General features: G+C 43.3%; 1 protein-coding gene across 7 annotated transcripts in view; it reads right to left on the bottom strand.

Moving 5' to 3' along the window:
* PDGFA (platelet derived growth factor subunit A) overlaps positions 1-22,701 on the bottom strand; it is a 28,763-nt gene extending 6,062 nt beyond the window's left edge. For 4 of the 7 annotated variants that reach the window (XR_004647349.1, XR_004647350.1, XM_034783076.1 and 1 more), the window contains exons 1-4: positions 22,182-22,700; positions 20,502-20,598; positions 12,120-12,224; positions 9,260-9,447 (exon numbers count right to left, since the gene is read on the bottom strand). Coding sequence is in view for 4 of the 7 variants with exons in the window: in XM_034783076.1 (XP_034638967.1) it covers positions 9,260-9,447; positions 12,120-12,224; positions 20,502-20,598; positions 22,182-22,244 (453 nt within the window). In the remaining 3 variants the exon portion in view is untranslated. Of the gene's footprint in view, positions 1-9,259; positions 9,448-12,119; positions 12,225-20,501; positions 20,599-22,181 lie in introns of all 7 variants that reach the window. The other 3 variants (XR_004647348.1, XM_034783074.1, XM_034783075.1) reach the window with 1 other exon arrangement.
* Positions 22,702-23,627: the final 926 nt, after the last annotated feature.

Genomic DNA, 23,627 nt, shown 5'->3' with positions numbered 1-23,627 from the left:
AATATAGATAGGGCCTTGTGCTGAGGGAAGAACCACACCCAAAGGGGAATCTTCTAGCTGCTTTGCTTTTCAACACTGCTCGGCATTAGGGAAACATCCAAAATATGCCTCCCATTTGACTGTAGGGGGCTGTAAACATGGGCTGTCATGGAGAGCAATGAAACCAAATAGTGCGGATACTGTATTATTTTATATAAATTAGAGACAGAGAGAAATCGAGAGACTGGGTCTCTGATCCCATGCACAGCTCAGATGATTGACACACATGTGGTGCTTTGAGGACATAGCACCAGTCAATCTATATATCAATGAAATAGGCAGGGTTGTTAAAAAATTATCAGTGTCCAAAATTTTTAATAGACCCTTTTGCTAATGGTGTATGGATTTGTTTGTTGGGAGTTTTAATGCTCCTTGATCTTAGCATTGAGAAAACATTGACCTTCTGTCTTTCCAAATGCGGCAAGTCGTTCTCATAACATGGCGGAGGGGGATTATACTTCCCAGCTGTCAGAAACCATCCTTTGACTTTCTGGACACACCTGACCAATGGACATCTGAATGAGAGCAGCAGAAGCCTAGAGTGAAATACTGGGCCCCGTTAAAATCAGGGGGAGTTTTGCCACTGACTTCAACAGAGCCAAAATTTCAAACCTACATTTCAGCCCCCTTTGTCAACAAGATCTGGAGCCTGTTTGCATTTACCCAGCAAACAATAGTTCTGCACGGACAGATGCAGTAGTTAAAATGTCCACATTAAAGACATTTTCTGAGGCTGTCAGATTGCCATACAAAAAGATTTAGAGCTGGCTCTAACATGTCAGAATGCCCTGCTGAAGGGTTAACTATGGGTCACAGCAATATGTTTCCGGCTCTTCTATCAGAGTATAACTCTAGCAAGGCTTAGAATGCAAAGATTTGAAAATATATGGTACATCTGAGTCACCCAGCATCAAAGGATGACTAATCCTTAAAATTCACAATAACAAACAGCGATTAAGACCTCTATAACCAGAGACATAGAAAGAGACCCAGCAATTATGAAATGGCTTTGATATCTGTCATGCTTATTCCAATTGTTGGAATTAACCAGCGTCATCAAAAATTACTTGCCACTAAAACTGTAATCTAACTTTATTTTAGGCCATCTCTATTTTTTTTTCCAAATTCAGACAACTATATATACACGCCTTCCACTCCTTACTTTGTACAACACACACTGGAAGATGTAGGAGGAGATACTTAGAGACTCTATGATGATAACCTACTTCGCATTGACCAATTAAAAGCCACAGTTTTTAGTGAAGTGCATTGTAAATTAAAACAAACAAAAAAGCAGCCCCCGGACTCCTCTTCCTCCTTCAGGCAACATAAGTGAAGGTTGAAGATTTATAAAGTGCTGTAAACATTCAATTTCTCAAGTTAAAACAACATCAAATACAATTAAATTCTTAAATTTGTGTTGTCTCATAACACCTGCTGCCACCATGGGATCTATAATTAATGCTAAGCTAAAACATTAGGCTCTGAGCCAGATTCTCAGCTGATGTAAAATGCCATAGCTATTTTGACATCACAGGATCCAACTCTAGGTTAGCATTCTTTCCCCCCCTATCCTGTTGCGCGGAAGAGAAGGATAACCACACACTATTGTGTACTCTCCATTGCTTTGACATGGTTAGTCCTCAGCAAGCCACTCATTTCAACATGGGCGTCTTTCATCTTTCTCTAATGCAACAAAACCAAGAACCTTCAACAACAACAACAAATATTACTTATAAAAACGATGGGGGAGATAAGTTCCATTTGTGGGGGGTTTTAATCTCCCCCTAATATTACATTTAAATAATTGTACCATAATAGGTAGGTTAGGGTCTATGTTTGGTACCTCTATGGTCTCTATTCCACATTCCTATTGTGTGTGAGGAGGGAAAGGGGAGGGAGTTTGGAGAAGAGGGGAAGGCGTGTAAGGGAAAGTTATGTTGCTCAGATAAAAATATCTGGTCTGGTGGGAACACTTGATGGTATCCTCAGCTCCAAGGGGAAGGCAATGTTTCAAATTGTTCAACAGTGATACATAAAGAATGGCAATCAGTTTTCCCAGGCCAGCTGCAATGCAGAATCTCATGGAAATCAGGGACTTGAGCATAGGAAAAAGGCAGGACTCTGGGCATGAAAACCCTGAGAACCCCACCAGCATAATAACAAAATTAATTCTGTACAAGAACTTACAAGAAACCTCTCAGCATGGGAGATGACTTTTATTATAACACTCAACAACAACAAAGCCCACTTGGATGGTCCCTGTTTAACATACCAGGCATGAAATAAAATCCTGAATTAGGACACTTTTCAGAAATGAAATGACTAGCAAAGGCATCCGTTTGCTCTAGCTCAGAAGTGGATTAGCAACAGTATGATGGAATGAAGCTCTATGGACCTGGGCAATTCTAAAAATTGCAACTGAGGGGTCAAGTTAAAGAACAAAGACAGAGGTCTGATGGGTTTTAACTAGACACAAAGAAGTCAGCTGGAGTCAAACCACAGCTGAGGCAAGATGCATTTGCCTACAGTAGGTCAAAAAGTCATCGTACAATTGTGTTTTATAAAACAAGAACGATTATAACATTACTTGTTATGGGGTTTGTAATTGCTCTTAAAGGGAAGTTAAAGATCAAGTTATTGCCTGGTCCCATTTCAGAACAAAACAAGAGAATCCTGAAAGATGTAGTCCCCAGAGGGACACTGGGAATTGTATGATGCTGCAAGGCATGATGGGAAGAAGCATCAGGGAATATAAGGAGCAGCCTTTCCTCAGAAGAGGAGAAACCGGGGAGAGATCAGACCTGATGTGTGGCTCTTCACCAAGAGAGCAGAGGAAACAGCCTGGAAGAGGCTGTGGCAAGAACCTAGGAGGAGGCCTAGTGAAAGAAACCCAGGGTAGTGACAAAGCACATGAAGGAAAAAGTATAGGGTAAAACAGTATTGGTGAGGGCTTGAGGCCTGATTTTGGCTACACAATTAGGGACTCAGACTAGTGCTTCCAGAAAGAGTAGGAGAAAGTCCCCTTTTCACACCCCTACATGAATGGGGAGAGAGCTGTGGCCCATGGTGGACCAAGGAAGGAGCCATTTAGCCCTGAATCACAGGAAAAGAGAATACTTAGTCCAGTGAGGACAGAGAATCTGATTAGCTTTGCCTCAGGATGGAGGATTGTTCGGAGGACCAGAGGACCATTTTGCTTTGGATTCGTGTGGTTGCCCTGGAAGGGGAGGACTTTTGTTTTGGCTGGAAGCACTAAACCTACCTCAGAGGGAAACTATGGCCTGGCCCTGGACACTGGCAGGGACACTGAAGAGATAAGAACCCACCACACTCCTCAAGAAATGCTTTGTTATAGATGGATTCTTGCTACCTAGACATCCATGACCCTAAACCATACATGTGTGACCCCATGGACAGCCTACCAGGATACGCATAATTAGTCCAGAAGGCCTTGCTGGCAGAGGAACTACTACAGTTCCATTGCACAGTGTAGAGGAGGCCAGATAGGGGAGCCATGCAGGTTTTTTGGGTGTAGGCTTGCTGGATTTACTGCTGTAGGGACTCAACAGCCACTGACCCCTGCATGTGATGGGGGATACAAAGACTGTGGAGGCTATTGTCACAGTTACCGGGCTAGCTGCACCTCTGTTTCCTTTCTGGTCTCACTGAGTGCATCTGCTCTCTACTATACTATACTAGTTCTTATACTGTACTCATCACCATAGTATCTGAACACCTTCCAGTAGTGCACCAAGCAACACATATCTGTCACGTATCCCAGTCTTCATACCTTAACCCATGGCGGAGTGGAATTCTGCATTTCTCCATCTCTTACACCAGGCTCTGGGCTACAACACTCTGTGGATCAACCATTCTTACCCAGCAGGTCTAACTGAACTTGGGTCCCTGCAGTTCTTTCATTCAGGAGTCTAGTGATATCCAGGGATCAGACAGCCTTCTTAAAACCAAAGCATTGTTTCTTCTAACAGAAGGAACAAGACATTTCAAGAAAAAGAATTTTAAAACAAGAAACACTCTATCTGCTTGCTTGTCTTACCTAAAGGCTTATCATCCTTTGATGGTAACCAAGGCAGATACCCCCATCAGGTCCCCGCATCTTAGTCTGCTTCTCCTGAGCAACTACCCCTTTCTCTTGAGGAAGTGCTCCTTTTTAATCAGCAAGAGTTCTTTTGATCTCTTGCATATCTGCCCTTTCCTGCCCTGGCACTGTCTCTGAATGACTCTCAAGTGTTGGTTTGCTGAGAAGTGACTTATCTTGGGCTAATTTTTCCCTTCCTGCTTGTCTTTCCCAACAACCCCCTATTGAATTACACCAGCATATCCATACAGTAAACATCCCATTAACCAGCTCAATGTGCAATATTCATAAATTAATGCACAGCAGCTCCAAATCCATCACAGCTATTACAGCTGAAGTAGAGGATAAGGATAGTGGATGGAGCCCTTCTGCTATTGCTCCACAGACTGGAAAGGAAGATTGCTGCCTGCTGTTCCTGCAGAGATCCCTAGCACCCAGCTCAGCTACTCAGGCTTGGCACTGGGAACAGGATTTGCTCCATAATGTCCACATCTGCTGTCTTGGCTAGGAACACACCGGCAGATCTGCTGAATGAAAAGATGTGGTTTTTTTCATGACTGCTATTGGGTTGACCCAGTTAAGTAAACTTCAGGAAATGCCAAACAAAGGGATATTCCAGGTCCTTGGGTTGGTTAAATACTTCATCTATCTGACATATTTCTGGAACGAATATAAAAGGGCCCCACAGTATGCCAACATTTTTATGGCTGACTTAGAACAACGCTTCCTTAGCTCTTGTCCCCTAACGGCCCTACTCTACTTGTGCTACATTGATGACATCTTCATCATCTGGACCCATGGAAAAGAAGCCCTCGAGGAAATCCACCATGATTTTAACAATTTCCATCCCACCATCAACCTCAGCCTAGACCAATCCACACAAGCAGTCCATTTCCTAGACACTACTGTGCTAATAAGCGATGGTCACATAAACACCACCCTATACCGGAAACCTACTGACCGCTATACTTACCTACATGCCTCCAGCTTCCATCCAGGACGCACCACACGATCCATTGTCTACAGCCAAGCTCTAAGATATAACCGCATTTGCTCCAATCCCTCAGACAGAGACAAACACCTACAAGATCTCTATCAAGCATTCTTAAAACTACAATACCCACCCGCTGAAGTGAAAAAACAGATTGACAGAGCCAAAAGAGTACCCAGACTATGCCTCTGATGAAGAGGGCTGTAGCCCATGAAAGCTTATGCTCAAATAAATTTGTTAGGCTCTAAGGTGCCACAAATACTCCTGTTCTTTTTGCATAAAACCAATGGAACCTCTAAGCATTATGAAATGAGTTTTGTTGCGGCAACATGCACAGTTAGAGAAAATACTTCCACAACTGACATTAAAAAAAAAATCACACTCCACCAGCTGGCACTAGGGAGCGATTGGATTCCTTACCATGTGCTAATCACAGAGGAATTCCCAAAGTCAAAATTCTGCAGGACTGAGCAATCTGCTTTTGCACCATGGTTCAGAGTTTGCAGCAGCCTGGTCAGAAAAAAGAACGAGTACTTGTGGCACCTTAGAGACTAACACATTTATTTGGGCATAAGCTTTCGTGGGCTACAGCCCACTTCATCGGATGCATGTAGTGGAAAATACAGTAGGAAGAAATATATTCACACAGAGAACATGAAAAAATGGGTGTTGCCATACCAACTATAACGAGGCTAATCAATTAAGGTGGGCTATTATCAGCAGGAGAAAAAAAACTTTTGTAGTGATAATCAGGATGGCCCATTTCCAACAGCTGACAAGAAGGTGTGAGTAACAGTAGGGGGAAAATTAGCATGGGGAAATAGTTTTTACTTTGTGTAATGACCCATCCATTCCCAGTCTTTATTCAAGCCTAATTTAATGGTGTCCAGTTTGCGAAAGCTTATGCCCAAATAAATTTGTTAGTCTCTAAGGTGCCACAAGGACTCCTCATTCTTTTTGCTGGTACAGGCTAACATGGCTACCACTCTGAAACCCGGTCAGAAAAGATACTCAGCAGTTCAGTAAAAGAAGTGGCAAACACTTCAAGTCTGCTACAATTCCTGAATCCTCGAGTATGTTAGCATAAAAATACAAGCAATAGAACTTGTGCTTATAAGCACCTGCGGGTCAACAAGGGAGAATGACTTTAAAACAGGCATTTCATTTCAATCAAACGGATGTTCTTTCATGCTAGGTATGAATAGATTGTTTAAGACATATTCCCGTGGGGAAAGGGAGACCCATCCGACATAGGTGCTCTCTGTGTTGCCACTTCTCAGACCCTGCTTTTTGTTGATCGCTCAGCGAGGAAAGAGATTCCATTGTATCAGGTGGCTTTTTTTCAAGCTAAGAATAAAGGATCACGCTGTGACTCTGTGACTCTTAAAACCATTGGCTGCATTTGGAGGTAGGGAGATTTCAGAAGGACCTGAAGGCAGAGGGAGCCCCAAAGGGAGCATATCTTGGAGTGTGAGCTCTATCACCCTCTGCAAGGGTGCAGCCTGTGCCCGGCTGTATTAATGCCAGCCAGGTCCACTGGCTCATGCGGAAGTGGAGAAAGGTCAAAGCACCCCTGTCCCCCTGCCCCTTTGTGGGAGGCCAGTGCCACCAGCAGTGCTGGCCCAGAGCACTGCTTTGCTCCCCAGCTAGACTGCAGCAGTCCCCTGCTTGGTGTACAAGGGTCTGATCCAACGCTTACTGAAGTCTGTGGGAGGCTTTCCATTGACCTCAGTGGCCTTAGGATCAAGTCCAAGGAGAGGAAAGTCCCTAACACCTGCACCCACCTTCACTGCACCTGCATGAAGTCCTTGCATTCCAGCTCTGACTTACTGATAAATGATAACTTTGTCCACAAGGGCATAAAGAAACCTCCTTTGCTTTGGCCTGTGAGATAATACGTCTGCAAACCCACTCACTGACCTTTCTGGGTGGACATTTTTGCAGTGTGACTAGGCATGCTATGATCTCACCACCTTGTCAATGAAAGGGGAAGGAGGGAAGCCCTTTCAGTCCTAATCAAAAGAGCGCTTTTATCCAGCCTGACATCATGGAAAAAACAAGAGAGCTCTCAACTGCATTCCAGGAATAACCCAGACAAGCCCCCCAAAAGAACTCCTACCTTTCCTGGGACCCTCATGTTGGGCTTTGCTAGATAATGGCATGTACACCCACTGATCTCTAAATACAGGATTTCCAAAAGGCTCATCCGACAATTAATTATATCAAAGCCTACAAGAGAAGCCGACTCTGGAGGAGACAAATACAGATTCTGTTCAGAGATTTCTAATGTGACTGTGGGGTCAGTGGGCAACCTCGACAATGAGCATCCTGTTTCTGTTTGACCTCCTGTCCTTCTTGCTACTTAATTACTGTTTGGAGCAGGGGACTTGCCTTGGAATTTTCTGAAGAACTGGCCGACATGTATATTGATACCATTGGTGTCAACTTATTAATGCTGCCATAAAAATCATCTTGCCTGATAGGGTTACTTTTAACTTACCCCAGTAATAAAATGAATGTAATCCTGAAGGCACCAATGCTGCATCACTGAACTGTGTAAGACAGTGAGGCAGATTCCTTGGTGCAGTAATGTGGGGAGATGACAACCCCAGCACTGACATAACTTAAAGCTGCTGCCTAAGTTTTAAACTCTATCACTGGCTTACGTTCCCTAATACATCCTATGCCAGTGGGGGACTGCTGTGGCAGACTACCCAGCTCACTCCCTCCCTGCCCCCTACAGTTCAGTGGGAGATGGAGGGGTGGAGACTAGGTTGTGGTACAGATGCACCAGCAGGGAATTCTCATCAGCCAGGGAAATTCTCTGCTCAGCATATGCGGCCTGATTTTCACCTCTTTGCACCATGTCAGCCTATTAACAATCGAATCTGGCCCAGAGAACTCAATGGAAGCAGGACTGGGCCCAAAGATGATAGCATTGCACTCACCAGTGACATCATGGTTACAGGTAGGGAGGCACTTTCATTCTAAGTCTCTATTTTAAATGGCTTCAACTTTGGGGCTTAGACTTCTCCACTTTGTTCTCAGCCCAGCAGTTAATTGTGTTGTCCCTGATTTTTTTTTTAATTATATTTGCAAAGAGTATCAAGATCCACAAAGGAATGATGCCATGTAAGTGTAAAGTATAATTATTTTTGGAAAGACTGAAAAAATCTGTTCAGATGTTTTCCAGCTTATCAGAGTGTGAAACTGTTCTTCACCCATTTAAAAAACTTCTGCTCAGACACTTTTTTGTGGGTTCAGATAATTCATAATTGGTTGGGATGTCACACTTTGTACTTGGAATGTGCGATGACCAAATAAATGTGTTAGCAGCACCTTTTATAATTACTCAATAAACCACAGTGGCTGCTGCACTCATTATATCCTATCAGGCAAATCCATATTTGAGTTTTTAAAAAAACAGAATTTTGACCTTAGAATTTGCAGTCAAGCATGGGGCCCAGAGGTTAATGAAGTGTGATTCTGATCTCACTCATGCTGGTGCAACTCCGTTGACTTCAGCAGAGTAACTACTGAATTGCACTGATATAAACGAGAGCAAAATACAAGAAATACCATTAACTTCATGTAATATTTACCGGAAGCCTCTGGCAGGGAGAAATGGATTTTGCTTAATGAATAAATATAGCATGAAGCCTTGAGTCTCTTATCCCCAGGGATACAATAATTTGGAAGACATTTTTTCAGATCAAAAGTGTTATATTGTCACATATAAAAGACCAATTTAGGCTGCACAATATTTAATTAAAGAAATGTAATTCTGTGCAGTGGATTTTGCAGTCCAACGCCCCTGGAGTCATTCTATCTTTTAAATTCAAGAGCTGTTCTGGAAGAGATCGTGGGAAAGACACAATCAAAACCATTTTTTATTTTTTTAGATATAAAGGAAAATGAAAGGAATCTATGAAAATCAAATCCAAAAATAACATTTTCCACTAATCATATTTTATGAAAGGCATCTGCTCACTTACAAGGGAGCAAGATATCTGACTGACTTTGCTAGGACGAGGGTGGTAAAGGTAGATGCTAAGTGGGATGCACGCAAGAATGTCTGAAGCTCCCAAACTCTTACATTAATGTCCCTACAATCATAATTTGCTCACCTTGACACTTCTGTGATGTATCCGTGACGGCTGGCATTTCACGCTGCTGGTGTTGCAACAGCCAGTACAACGTTTCACCTCCACGCACGGTGGCCATATCAGGAAATTAGCAGACGTGGGATCGATCTGACTCCGAGGTATCTCATATATAACAGTTCTTGTTTTGCAGACGGCAGGAATGGCTTCCTCTGCAAACAGAAGAACCCAAACTTCCAGGTGAACAGCTGTTCTCGCTTTAGAGCACACATGCTTACACTACTACGTGCTTAAGAGAGTGATTCCCACCCAGGCTTTTGCGACAGGTGCTCTATGCTCCTATTGCTGACATTAACGATAAGCCTTTGTGCTGGGCTTGGATAAGCTGTTACTGCTTGCCTCCTGTTCAATTGTGCATGCTACCCCAGAGTGAAGCCTGAGTTGCTCCAAACACCCAGATCACAAGATGAGGGCTTTCCACCGCTCAAGTTCCAATTCAGCTCAGAGCGTGGACAAATAAATGGGAGGCACAGAATGTCTGAAAGGTGACAGCAGGCAAGGACACCGTCTGAAACTCTCACTGTTGTACTAGTTCCTGATAAGTAGCTGGATAGGGACTGGTCCTGAACCACAGAATTCAGTGGAAGCTTTGCTATTTTCCAGGATAAGGGCCACAATGTGCATCTATGTATATTTCACACATACAAAGCACATTTAATAAACTGCACACAATCTGCTTCTGTAATTTCTACACCATGCACCATCCCTTTGTTCATGACAAAACCTTCTCCAACTTTCAGTTCTGAAGTGGTCTTAACACCAAGCTGTCATACAAATGGCAGCACTCCTTATTTCTGAATGAAGCTGGGGAAATTATGCATGGCTTGATTTTTTTAACAAGGCGAAACCATGAGAATAGCATAACCAAAGTGACTATACTACTATGTTCAGCTGAGCAAATTATTTTACCAGGTCTCAATCTACAGCAACTTCCTGGTGCTGAAAGACCAGTTTACAAGCAAAGGTTTCAGGCTTTTGAGGGTTAGCTGTATAATGTTTGCTGTGCAATAAAGCAATGTTGTGAGATATTGCTAGGTGACAGCTTATTCACAGTGCATTACGCTGACATATGAACAATCCAAGATCCACAAACCTGAGATCTCTTGCAGCCTGGGATGATAAGAGCTAGGGCTACTCAGGAAGTGACATTCTTGACTCCAGGACCAGATGGGCTGGCAAAGAATGCTTTATCTCTGTTATGGCAGCCCCAACGGGGAAATTTGAATGGTGAGAATTTATTTGAAGGCAGCTTGTTTTTTTGCTGTCCAGTTAAAGAGACTAAGCTGGTGGGGTTTGATAAAGTTGGGATGCTCTTCAATACCCTCAATAGAAGTATAAAGAGAAGAAAATGTGATCTGGTTTGAACCTGTAACTTGAAAGCCTAGGATCACATTTGCTTTGATTTGGTTTGGGAAAAGGTCCGTTTTGATGGGCAAGCCCCCAGAGGAAGCTTAAAAACAACTCTATAGGGTGGAAAGAACGAGGAGTACTTGTGGCACCTTGTTCTTTTTGCTGATACAGACTAACAGGGCTACCACTCTGAAATCTATAGGGTGGGTAAATATCACAGCAGAGGAAGGATGCTTCTCACTCCCTACAATGCTGTTAACTAGGCCAATTAAGGACCTGATAGTGCAAGATACCGGCGGGGCCGGCTCTACTGTTTTTGCCGCCCCAAGCAGTGCGCCGAATTGCCACCGCGGGCAGCTGAACATAGAAGCTGCCGCCGAATTGCCGCCGCCATGGAAACGCATGTGCTGCCCTAACGCACACAGACTGCCCCCTCCCCTGTCCGCGGCGGCAGCTCGGCACGCTACTTGGGGTGGCAAAAGCACACGGACTGCCGCCCCTTGCAGATTGCCGCCCCAAGCACCTGCTTGGAATGCTGGTGCCTGGAGCCGGCCCTGGATACCGGGCAGCTCCTGCAAAATGCTAAGAGCGCCATTCCCGTTGACTTTAAATGGGAAGCATTCAGCACATTACAGAATAAGGCGCCAAATGTAGCAGGTGGTTTCAGAAGCATTGTCCTCTAGAGGGGTTCAGTGTGATAAGTGTGCAGTTGCCAATTCACACAGCAAATCCATGCTGACAGTGTGCTCTGCTATATGTTTCATGGGCTCTTAGCCTAAAGTTAAAATATACTGATTAGGAATTACCCACAGCATATAAGAATATGCATGTTTTCCAAAGAGAAGTTAAATAGTAAATCAGTAAGTTCTAATCACTTGTAACAAGTGTAGTTGCATAAAAATGCCATTTTGAAGTCAATTAACATCTATTTCATTTTATATCCAGGCTTTTGTTTGAAACCATCACTTAATACTTATTAGCAAAATGCCTTGTAAACATGCCTGGTCCCTTGTGTAATATGGGAATTAATGTCATAGCACTTCAGTCTTGCTCTCGATTTTTGGATAAACTGGTTTGGAATTAAAGAGTCAAGCTGTTTCCTTTTCTAGAGCTTCTGTCCTGAAAACTCTACCAACTGTTGATGTTTTTTTAAAAAAGCACATTGCAGTAGTTGTTCCCCACACTACGAATTATACATTGAATATCGCCACATTTTCTAACTAAGGTCTCCCTTTTAACATGCTGCAACAAGAAAGTGAATGTAAAGAATTTATTCATGCTTGTCTCTTGTGGATAGATTACCCAGCAGAAGGTGACTGATGCAACAACTGACTTTGGAAAAGTGACATACTCAAAGGAAAAGACCATTTTACTTTCTACTTTTTATTTTGCACAATGAAGTGTCTTGCATGACTAATCAAAGGAGCCCCCCACGATTTTGTTCTTTAAGCACAAATAGCTTGTTGTTTCTTACCGATGCTTCTTTTTCTGCGAATGGGTACAGGGTGATTTTCTTGGACATGTTTAGCAGAATGAACACTATGAGATCTCAAGTTTGTTTCTGAAACATCGTCATATCCTAAAGTAGAAAACACAATATCAGACCTTTACTGTGTCATAAGCACGACAGTCACTTTAATTCTGCACCATTAATGGATAAGAATATGCGTCAGCCATACAAACAGGATCAAACCCTGCCTTAACATACAATCCTGTGAGACTCCTGCCAATAAAACAGCAGGGGCATAAGGGCAGAATTTAATGCAGAATTTCTCACACAAACATATGCATTTTTAACTCTTTAATATTTGTTTTATGGAAAAATATAGAAACTCTCTGTGTTGTATGATACAGGGGCAATTCTGTTTTAATTCTGTTGCATTTTTTCCTGTGAAAGGCATAATTAACTTTCTAATTGAATCTAGGTGTAGAAATCAGAATAACAATATTTCATGCTGCTAATACACAGATTGAAGTTCTCTTATAAGAAGTTCCAAGAGTTCTGGTGGTGCGAGTCTACACAATACAAAATATGGTGGTGTAGTAATAATGCTGTTCCTATAAACTTTCTCTTGTCTGGCTAACTCAAGGACAAGCAATAACTAGTTTGGGTTTCCTTTTGGTCTCTCTGTTGCAGAACAAATCCCTTGTGAAGTATCCTAACCTTTGGAGGGGCATCTGAAGCTACTGCAGACTCTGGGATTGCATCCAGGCTTGTCTCGTTCCCTAAATAAGCCTACCACATGGGTTAAAGGGCCATGAGAAAGAGCAAAGATGGAAAACTTGGCATTTCATTTATCATATACAACAACAAAACGACCGCTCCACTATTTGGTTTTGTGAAGTGAAGCAGTCCAGGTCGTGTCACATGCAGTGGGTTTCTGAAGGCTATGAGCACATACTTACTGCATTGCTGGTACAAACAAAATGCAGACTGAAATGTAACTAAATTCCAACACATCTCGTATGTGTGGTAAGCTGCCTATTGGAATGCTCTCTGTGACATAATGGGATATTTTATAGGTTTCACCGATGCCTTCAAGGAGAACTGTAATATGCATAAAAAATGCAAGTGGGTGGCGTACAAAAAATCAATTATACTCTCTGCTTGCTAACAGCATGTAATGGTCTCCTGTTTTCTGTAGCTTTGCACGCCTTCTAAACTCTGCAGTCCTTTCTGCTTCCAGTACATTTATATGCATATTTCATAATGTATCCACACTGTAGTGGAACCTGTTTTACACTCAGCTATGTTAACAGTATGGATCACACATGGCTGCTCTATAAATAAACCGACTCCTTCCCCCCCCCCCCCCCGCACCCCCACATACAAGGAATCACATCCAACAGAGCGTGCGGCTGTGAAATAATTACATGCCTCGGGTGCATAGTGAGACATAAAGACAGAGGCCAGGTGCCTTCAGCACCCTTAGAAGGAATCACATGCCCTCAAGTGTGTAATTCCTCTTTTCTTATAAGTGGAAAAAAGCAGACTAAGTAGGCTATGCAATTGTAGCCTCCAGCAAACACTTCCACTCCTCTGTTGGCAAATCCTGCCCATTTCCTAAGACACTGGGACTGATCCTGTGTAAATCAGCATAGCTCCTTTGAACCCCATCTATCTAGGTACATATGTGGCCTTCATCACAGGAGTATCTGAACACCTTGTGGTCACTAATGGCTTGTAGCCTCACAACACCCTTGTAGGGTAAGGAAATATTGCTCCCATTTTACAGATAGGAAACTGAGGTACAGGATGGATTAAGTGACATATCCTAGGTGATCTTGGATATGTCACTTAATCCACCCCAGGCCTCAGTTTCCTAAGTGACATATCCAAGATCATCTAGGATATGTCACTTAATCCACCCTGTACCTCAGTTTCCTATCTGTAAAATAATAGGAAGTAGGTAGCTGAGCTGGGAACTGAACCCAGGTTTGCCAAGTCCTACCCCAGTGCCACTAGGCCATCCTTCCACTCTTAGCAGAGCGAAGCGATGTTGATTTACACTAGCTGAGCATCTGGCCTGTCATTTTTACTCAATGGGGTCTGCGAGTACTCACCACCTCATAGGACCAAACCCTTAATGATTTCCCATACGCTGGGAGCTCATTAAGCACTGGCTACATGTCTCTCTTTGATGCAATAAATTATAGTTCAAAAGCAGGGCGACCATATGTCCCGTTCTGGCCCAGACAGTCCCTTTTTTATACCCTCTCCCAGCCATCCCGACTTTTTTGGCAAAACTGTGCATTTATCCCATTGGCTCTTGCCAACTGATCATCAGTTGGCAACAACACACTCGAAAAATGCACAGTTTTGCAAAAAAAAAAGTGGGGTGCGACCCTTAGCAGGGTGTGGAAGTACATGTGAGGGTGGGGGGAGTGGCAACACCAGTCCTGCGCTGAAGGGAGGGCTAAGGAGAGCGGCTTGGGGGGGACTTGAGCTGGCCCTTGGTGGGAGGGGACCTCAGGCCAGTCCCGGGTGGGCGGGAGAGGGCCTCAGGTGGCCCCAGGGAGGGGGGACCTCAGGCTGGCCCTGCGAGTGGGTGGGCAGCGGGGCGGGCTCAGGCCGGCACGTGGGGTGTCCTGTTTTCTGTTTGGGGAAATATGGTCACCCTATTCAGAAGCAAGCTACATTAATTCTGCTTAGCACAAGCGCCTGACTTGCACAGGGCGCAAAGTTATTCTGCTTACCTGCAAACAGTGTTTAAAAAGTAAAGACTATCTGTAAAACTGATACTCCTGAACCTAGCCTCCTGCTGGTAGCAGCCATCTTGCTGAAAAAAGAAATTAATTGTGATGCCAGCAGGAGAGCAGCCCTGAGTACCAGATTCCAATCCTCTGTCCCTTATTAGGCAAAGCTCCTATTTAGCATAACTCAGTCATACTATATTGCTTTATGAATCGGGTAAGATCCAGGAAGTAATCTCATCAACTAACCACTATGTTAAACCCCGTGTTTATGGGACCACAGTTGCACAACTCAGAATTCCATTTAGCCTTATTCTACCACCAGTTTATAAGCAAAATGACATGTTGGATGTGCTTATTATAAGATAACTTGTAAGGCGCTGAAGGCCCTTGGCTTATATTGTACCTTGATGTATCACTATAAAATGCAATTAGTTCACAACCATATGCCCAGCTGGGTGCAATTCCTGAGAGCAAAAAGAGTAGAGCTACCCTACTGCTAACACAGCTGACTGTAAAACAAGTTCCACTGAAATCTAAATGCATTATGAAACATGCATACAAAATGCTTTTTTTTCACTCAATCGTTGGTGTCTTTTTATAAGCAGAGTTGTGGCGCATGTGGTTATTGTAAGAACTGTGCTAAAGTGCTGAAAGCAGTTGGCCTATATTGTATCCCTCTTGGCATCTGGGCCCACAAAGGTATTTAGGCTCCTAACTTCCACTGAAATCAATGAAAGAAGAGGAATTTTTACCATTTTAATAGTTAGAGCAATGCTGTTTCAGCAATCCAGAACAGAACTCTCCTGTTGACTGTTGAAGCCTGGAAATAAACTCGCGATTTGACAACAGGGCTCCTGAACGAATGGTGTCAGAAATTACGTCAATTTTCCCACAAGATAGATGTGATCAAGAGAATGAAGCTGCAGGGGACCAAGTGCCTCAGAAATGCAGAGTTTCCTGAACTCCCTATTAAGTCACTGGGAGCTGTGGGTGCTAAGCACCTTGCAGGATCAGGTCCTGAGAGCAGAGTTGAGAAATGTGACTATATAGGAAAAAGTATGATTCCCAATTTATAAATGTTGCAAAGTACTGGTCACTAAGTCAACTTTGAGGATGCTGTGCTGAGCAAGATGAATGCCACTCTCTTTTAAGATGGGGTAGTTCATTTAATAAAACAAATGTTGTCATGGCAGCTGATCAAGTAATTTCTCTTTAATCTTTTATGCACTGATGCACTGACAACATTTTGATGATGGGTAGAAAAAAATCTAGCAATTAGCTCTGGTCAGTCCCTTAATGTAGTTGAAATTGTTCTTTTTTGTTAGATTGGCATTTTTCCACTATGTCAAGGAGGAGCTAATACATAAATCTCAGTGTTCCTATGACACTCTGCCAATAATGTGATTACTGTACTCTCTAAATAAGTATGTGAAAAGTGCCCTAAAACTAAAGCAACTGTCATATAAATATTTATATATCTGTATAGTATCCTCGTTTTCACATGTAATTTTTGTGCATAAGGTACAGTCCCAAATGGTGTGCTTACTTGTATTCTGCTAAATAAGTATCATCTCAATGTGTGTACAAAAAATGGAAGCCCAAGATTCCTGGTATCATCATCAGCTTATGAAATTCTCATTGTCTCTCTTTCAGGAATTCAATACAATGTACAATAACAAATACAATCTCTCTTACAAATCAGTCCTACTCCCAAAAGCCCAAGGCAAAATCAGACAGTTTGATCATATTTCTACCCGGTGTAAAATATGCCCTTGTGACATCCAAACTCAGAGATTGTCTAAGTTTTAAACTTTGATCTACTAAAAGAAATTAAAATAGTAACACGTAGGATGCATTTTTCTGTACAGAGTTGTAATTTAGTATCTAAAAAGAATAACATTATAGTATTTAAGCTTTCCAGAGCCACATTCCCTACATCATGTCTGGGGGCAGAGGGCGGGGGGAGGGGGGAGAAGAGAGCAAAATACAGACACATATCTCAAAAGCTTGCCTCCTTCACTGTTTCCAGCTGGCCTAATAGAAGATAATATCTGCATTCTTGTCCATTTTTAAACTGGGGTTTGGTCCAAAGACCACTAAAGTCAACAGGAGATTTTAATGAATTAGACTCTTTGTGATTTAATGTACTAATATAATAGCAATTTTTCTGTATGTGTGTTATTTTATAATACACCATTAGAATTTAGCATTGTAGTAGCACTAGAATTTCCTGGTTGATGCTCCATCATCCACTAGTACAGGGAACCTATTGTTCCCTCTGTGGGAGATTCTCATCTCAGTCCAAGCAGTGATGAGGCAGGACGCAAATCTAATAGATGATGAAATGAACTCTACCACCCACAGGAAAGAAGGGAGAGGGTAGTGTGTGAATGGTAGGAACTGCTAGCCAAAGAGATTTTGCAGGCAGAGTAAATGAAATGCCTCTGTATTGGTGATTTATTCTCTTAGCTATTAGTAGTAAGTTGTGGACCTTGAATGCTAGAGAAATGTACTTGCTGGGATCATGCATGCTTTATATTTTAAGTAGCCAGGGTTTGATTCTGTTCTCAGTGGAACTCAATAGATTTACATCCGTGTAACTTTCATAGGGACCTGTTTCTGGGATCCTTACTGAGACAAAACTCCTATTGCCTCCAATGGTAGTTTTCTTAGACTAGGGAGTGCAGGATCAGGCCATAAGAGTATAACAACATAAGAATGGCCATACTGGGTCAGACCAAAGGTCCATCTAGCCCAGTATCCTGTCTTCCAACAGTGACCAATGCCAGGTGTGCCAAAGGGAATGAACAGAACAGGTAATCATCAAGTAATCCATCCCGTTGCCCATTCCCAGCTTCTGGCAAACAAGGAAGAATTTGGCCCAGATTTTCTTTATTGAAAACATTGATAAGCACTATGTTGGATAATGTTTTTCTTTAAGTAATATGCCAGATGGTGTGGGGGTGTGGTTTCTAATTTTATGAAGGGGTTATCAGTCATCCTTGCAGTGCAATATCAAGTCAAAATCTGTCAGAATGCAAGGAAGAGCTGCCCACTCTGACTTACAAGACTTACTTGTGAAAAACATATACTGTGTTTGTTTTACAGTGTGAGAGAGAAAGTGATCTCTCTCTCATCAAATTTCCACTGACTCTGCCCCTTACTGAGCTATAGGTTTCTTAGGGAAGTCAGACATTTCCTGCATGAAAGCCTGATTCTGCAAACCTTTGCCCAGGAGAGCAATTCTTACTCACTTGAGAAGATCTATTGAGTTTAATAGAGCTAGTCACTTGAGGCAGGATTTGCAAGGTTATGCACTAAAATGAGGGAGAAAGTAATGATTGGATGGGTTATGTGGAGTTTTGTTTTGGGTTTTTTTGTGCAATCCATAATTTAACAGAGTAAATGCTGCTAAAACACCAACATAACTGCTGCATCGATCTTAACTGAACCAACCCTTTTAAAATGCAGTTATTATTCTAAGTAACAAATACATTAAACCTAAAGAAAGAGTATTGAGTGAAATATTATCTTGGCAGTGCTAACCATCAGACATCTGACTTTCTAGCCCATGCTAACCTCACATACAATAAACACTCCCAATCCTGCAATCCTTTATCTCCAAACTATGCCCACTGAATTCAATTTTAATTGATTTTGTATAGCTATAATAATACTTGGGGTCTAAGGATTACTCAATCAAGTAAAGACTTCAGTATTGGGCCCAGTGATGTGTTTAAGCATAAACTAAGATTGTAAATGGCTATCTACCTCCATCAAGGCCCAGTCCTGAAACCATTAGTCAGAATAGAGTTTAATGCTTGGATAAAGACTACTCACATAAGTAAAAATAAAGGTGCAGGACTGGATCCTTAATAGGGATTTTTATAAATTCATGCCCTAAATATTAATGTTTCATGTTCAAATATTAAAATATTTATATTTCCTGTTTCTCTGGTGCTTTCTGATGGATGCTTTGCAGTAAAACAGCAAAATGAAATAACAACTTATGGTTAACTTCTTAATTTTTCAGTACTGTTTCTGCTTGATATTTGCAATTAGGTAAGTAATTATAGCCTGGAATAAGTTCCTTTGATCTGCTCCATACACTGACATATTTTAAAATAATATAGTCTTGTATCTACCAAATATTGACTCAAAGGCACAGGAAATAAAAAAAATCTGTTCAAATTCCCAAGTGCTCAGGCATCTCCCACAGGAGCTAAAATATTCACTGACTCCAAAGGGATAAGGATTAGGTCCTTATGCACTTGAATGGCATAACGCACAATTTTAGGTGGGGACATATGGATTCCTTATTTTGTCCCTATTGTGAAAGCTTCTTTAATCCCAATGACATAAATACTAGCAGAGCAGAACTTCTGTCTCTAAAAATTTCAGCCCAATCCAGAATCAAGCTGGATCAGAGGGTTTTTGAAGAAAGAATGTTTTTAAAGGTATTAGTAATAAGCCATTATGGCAAAGCAGCGTGAATGAGATGAGTATTTGAAACTTCAGTTTAATGGGACACCAGTTACCACTCAGCATCATGAAAAAGGAAAGCCGTGTCTGTAAACTATGTTTCTGGTGCATTTCTGTTCACTATTACTTCACTTTAAAAAAAAAAAGACGATTACGTTAACATTTAAAAAGATGTTGCCACATTGAATGAAGGGGATTGAGCCTAGTCTATATTTTACCAGAATGCATCCCATATGGTTTAAATGGAGATCTTCCGATACCAATGCAAACAACAGCTCATTGACTTTTTGTTTGTGCTTTTAGAAAGGTAGAGGTAAACCCTTGGTACGTGGGGGATGCATCTGTTTGTTTTATTCTTTCACAAACTAACTGAAGAAACCACCAACAGCTAAGTGTATCAACTGAAATGTAACGATTCTGACTCAATAATGCAATGATTCTGAGATTTGATTCAATACTGCAATGATTTGTTCCAGAGTAGAACATTAGTGAATTGTACAGTCTCACAAGCCTAATGGTGCAGAAAATAACCTCCTGCTATTCTCTTCTGAATGAGTGTCTGTAAGCTCCATAGGAAGGTTCCTGTTTAAAATCAGTATGGACAGTTTATTTTCCTTCCAATAAGCCCCAGATCTTGGAGAGACATTACTTCATTCATAAATATTGTTGCAAATATTTTAAATGACTCTCACACAGTAGTTTAAAGATAACGGTGCAGTGGAATAACAACAATAAATATTATGGAAATTCTTTTTTGCTGATAAAGAGGTCTGACAGTACAAAGGTCACCAAATCAATATTATATACCGAGAAATATGTGCACCAAGTTTATTTGGTGTCTGCTCCCTTTTGATGGTTTCATTTTTAAATGCAAAATAAGCCTGTTTTGGAAATAGATCCTTGCCTGGGGTAACTGTTCTTGGACTTTTCTAAGAACCTTGCTGGGATTGGGGAGAAACGCCTGAGTCCTCATCATCCTCTGGTTTCCCTGCTTTGGATTCTGATCTTTGGGCTAGGTCTGTCGGCCCACCCAGCGCTGGAAACGAGTGAATGGAATATTCAGAAACCGTCTCTTTAAAGCCATCCCCACAAACAGACACGTGCTGATCTGTGGGCCCAGGTGCCACCCCTCTGAACAGTGGAATAAAAAGGGAAGGAAGGAAAGAGAATAATTTACCTACGGAATCAATCTCCAGGAGGCGCTGCAAATCGCGGATGCTGTGGATTTCGCTGTGAGCCAGTCTCTCGATTAGCTCCTGGGGGATTTCAGCTTCCTTCAAACAGACAAAACACCGAATCATTGCTTCCCCCGCCTGCTCCAGGATCACCTCCGAGTACATCAGCACTGCAGGCTGTGTGCCAACAGACACCCCTGAAAGCTCTGAGCTCATTCTACCCTGCTCCCCACTACGCAAGTGGAATGGGGTTTTGCGCGTGAAATTCTATGAAACAGGCTCCTTGCTTAACATTTTCAAGTAACTCATTTTAGGCATCGCCTTGCGTTGGAAGGTTTTGCTGGACGTGTTTCGATTAGACATTTAAAATCTCCCCTCCACAGTGTTTGGTTTGCGTTCGCCGCCCCTTGATAGCCCCGCGGTTGTGCATAGGCCGGGGGAGAGAGAGGGTGACTAGAGGTGTTTATGATTTCATAGAGCTATCACCAGCAGAAGAGATCAAGTTGAAATGCGCCACGACTCTGAAACCCAAACCCCTGAGCAATTGTTTAACACTTTCATCTTTGATCTGGTTTAAAGTTTCTGCCAGGTGGAGAGATCCTTAAATCCCCCAGAAACTTACAGGAAGGGGATAAAACAAAGTTTTCAAGCTGTTGATAAGCTCGCCCCAACCCAGGGCGTCAGCACCTTTCCCTAACGTCTGTCGGGAAGCAGAGAGAAATCATGTATCCTAGACCGAAGGCGAGCCTACAAGTACCCACGCTGTAGGTATAAACGAAAATGAAACTTATAATAATAATAATAACCCCCCAGGCACGATGCTTTGGGGGTGAGCATGTGCCTCGTCCCGCTAGCGAGAGGCAAAGTGGGGTTTCAATTGTCCTTACAAATTCCCTCAAATCTTTCCCTACAAATGGCCACCTGTAATAATCCCCAGAGAGATAGAAAATCATGTTTCTCTTAGATCTCGCTCCATAGGAATCTACTGACCACACGGTAGGAATATACAAATGGGTTTAGGTCAGACTAGAACCCACTTTTCCCTGGTTGGACTCCAAATAAATAGGTACAGGAAAATTTATTTTTACATTTTTGGCCGCATAAGAACAACTTCAGCTCTGAAGAGGGGAGAGGAGGTTTTAAATGATTTCGGTCTTAAACACAGATCGTGCGTGTATATGAACCCAATATAGTAACTGCTCCTCGGTCGTTTTATTAGCGGTTTCATTCTAGTTTCTCGTTAGCAGGAAACCGCGCTATAATCCCTTCTCCTTGCCATGCAACAACAGGTCCGAGCACGGATTTCTTTGCAAATAATCCCAAAGCTGTTGGCGTTCCGATGGGTGTAGAAAACTGTAACAGGGGAGGGTATGTCTTTATTTTTTCCCCAAAAGCATGCAGCCAACAAACAGCCCTGGAACAAAATGCACGGTCATTCTGTTCACCCATTTGCACGCTACATGGCAACTTGTTTTTGCCTTTGCAAAATTCTAGCAACAGTGGTGAATCGCTTCCACCGGCAGCAAGACTGAGAGATGCCCTGGAGGACACTAACAAACGATCTCCCAGGTTAAAAGAGGCGCTTTCCCCCCCCTCCCAAACGACCTTCTAAACACTCTTTCCAACCCCCCGCCGCGGTTGAGCACTAGGCATTAACAATGCAAGAAGCCAGTCTCACCTACCTCGGGAAACGCGAAGGGAAGGTAGCAAAAACCTATCAGCAAAATGCAAGCCCAGGTCCTCATCGCGTTCTAATACACTTGGGGCACGAATCAAAGGCAAGGGTGCTGTGTCGGAGCTTCAGCCCGGCTCCTGTGGCTGGAGAATTCAGTACCATCCCTCGGGGAAAGACACGGGTGAGGCGTGCGGCTCTTCGTCCACGTTGAGGTGTGGTGGGGGGGTTTGTATGTTCCCTTTGCTAGAGGAGCTCCGCTTCTGCTGCTCTCTCGCGCGCTCCTCTTGGCTTTAGGACTAGATCAGCCGGTACTTCTGCATATTTGCTTAGATCAGACCAAAGTGAAACCCAAGGAGTCAATCCGGAGCGCAGCCGAAACGCCCATCACCTGTCTGAGACAAGCTCGCCCCCCTCCAGACGTGCGGGAGCGCTTCAAACCCGCCTCCCTTCCCCGGCAGGAGGCGAACCCCAGCAGCAGCAGCAGGTTCCTTTAATTATTTATTTATTGCAAGATCGCCCCCCCCTCATCCAGGCCTACTCTGGCCCCCCCTTTCTTTTTCTCCTTGTCAATGGATCTTTATTTATAGGGATCGAACTGTTTCTCTTGCTGAAAAATGCCTCCCCCCGCTTTCCCCTCCCCCCCCGGCTGGGGTGAGGTTAAAAAAAGATAAACCGGAGCAATATTGCAAGATCACAGGCTGCCTGGTGCAGTTTCTTCCCCACTTTGCACGGGAGAAAAGCCAGGTTTAAATCCCCGGGGGCCCGGCACCGGCTCGGCCGATCGGAGCGAGGAATCGGAACTCCCAGGGTGGGTTCTTGAGCTGTCTGGAGTGTGAAATAATCCCGAGGAGGAGAATATACCACAGGCACCCTCCCACCCCCATGCGCCTCCCTCCCCCCGAGTACTCCAGGCAGCAAACAACAAGTAGTGGGAGGGGCTGGGGGCTTCCTGCTGCAGTCTCCAACCACGCACGCTGCAAAGCCACCTGGCAGCTGAGCCCCGCACCGGGGAAAGAGACCCTGCAAAACCGGGGGAGGGGGCTATGTGCCCCCTCCCGCTGCCAGCCCAAACCCTGTCACCTCTGCGGCACTGGGAGGGAGGGATGAGCCAGCAGCTCCAATGCACAGGGAAGGGCTGAGAAAGCTTCTGCGCAGATCTAGGCTGCAACCTTAAAATCATCCACCTTGTCTCGCTTATAAGGCAAAGGAAAATCGCCATTATTCAGCAACCCCCCCCCCCGGTACACTCCCTCCCCACCTCCAAAAACCCCAGGGCTGTCTGGGGAGGGTCGGGTCTCCGACGGCGCAATCGCCACGCCAAGGAGACAACAGAGCGAGCCGAGTGTCTCCCACACAAGTGGGCAAGGAGGAGATTATTAATGGGTACTGACATGGTCCACTTCCCCACCTTGCAAATATTTTGGGTGTGGAAAGAATATTGGCCTGCTGCTCT

Source organism: Trachemys scripta, chromosome 10, assembly GCF_013100865.1.
Source record: "Trachemys scripta elegans isolate TJP31775 chromosome 10, CAS_Tse_1.0, whole genome shotgun sequence".
Taxonomy (NCBI): Eukaryota; Metazoa; Chordata; order Testudines; family Emydidae; genus Trachemys; species Trachemys scripta.
Note: the sequence above shows the minus strand (reverse complement) of the source record. Positions and strands in the feature narration are given on the sequence as shown.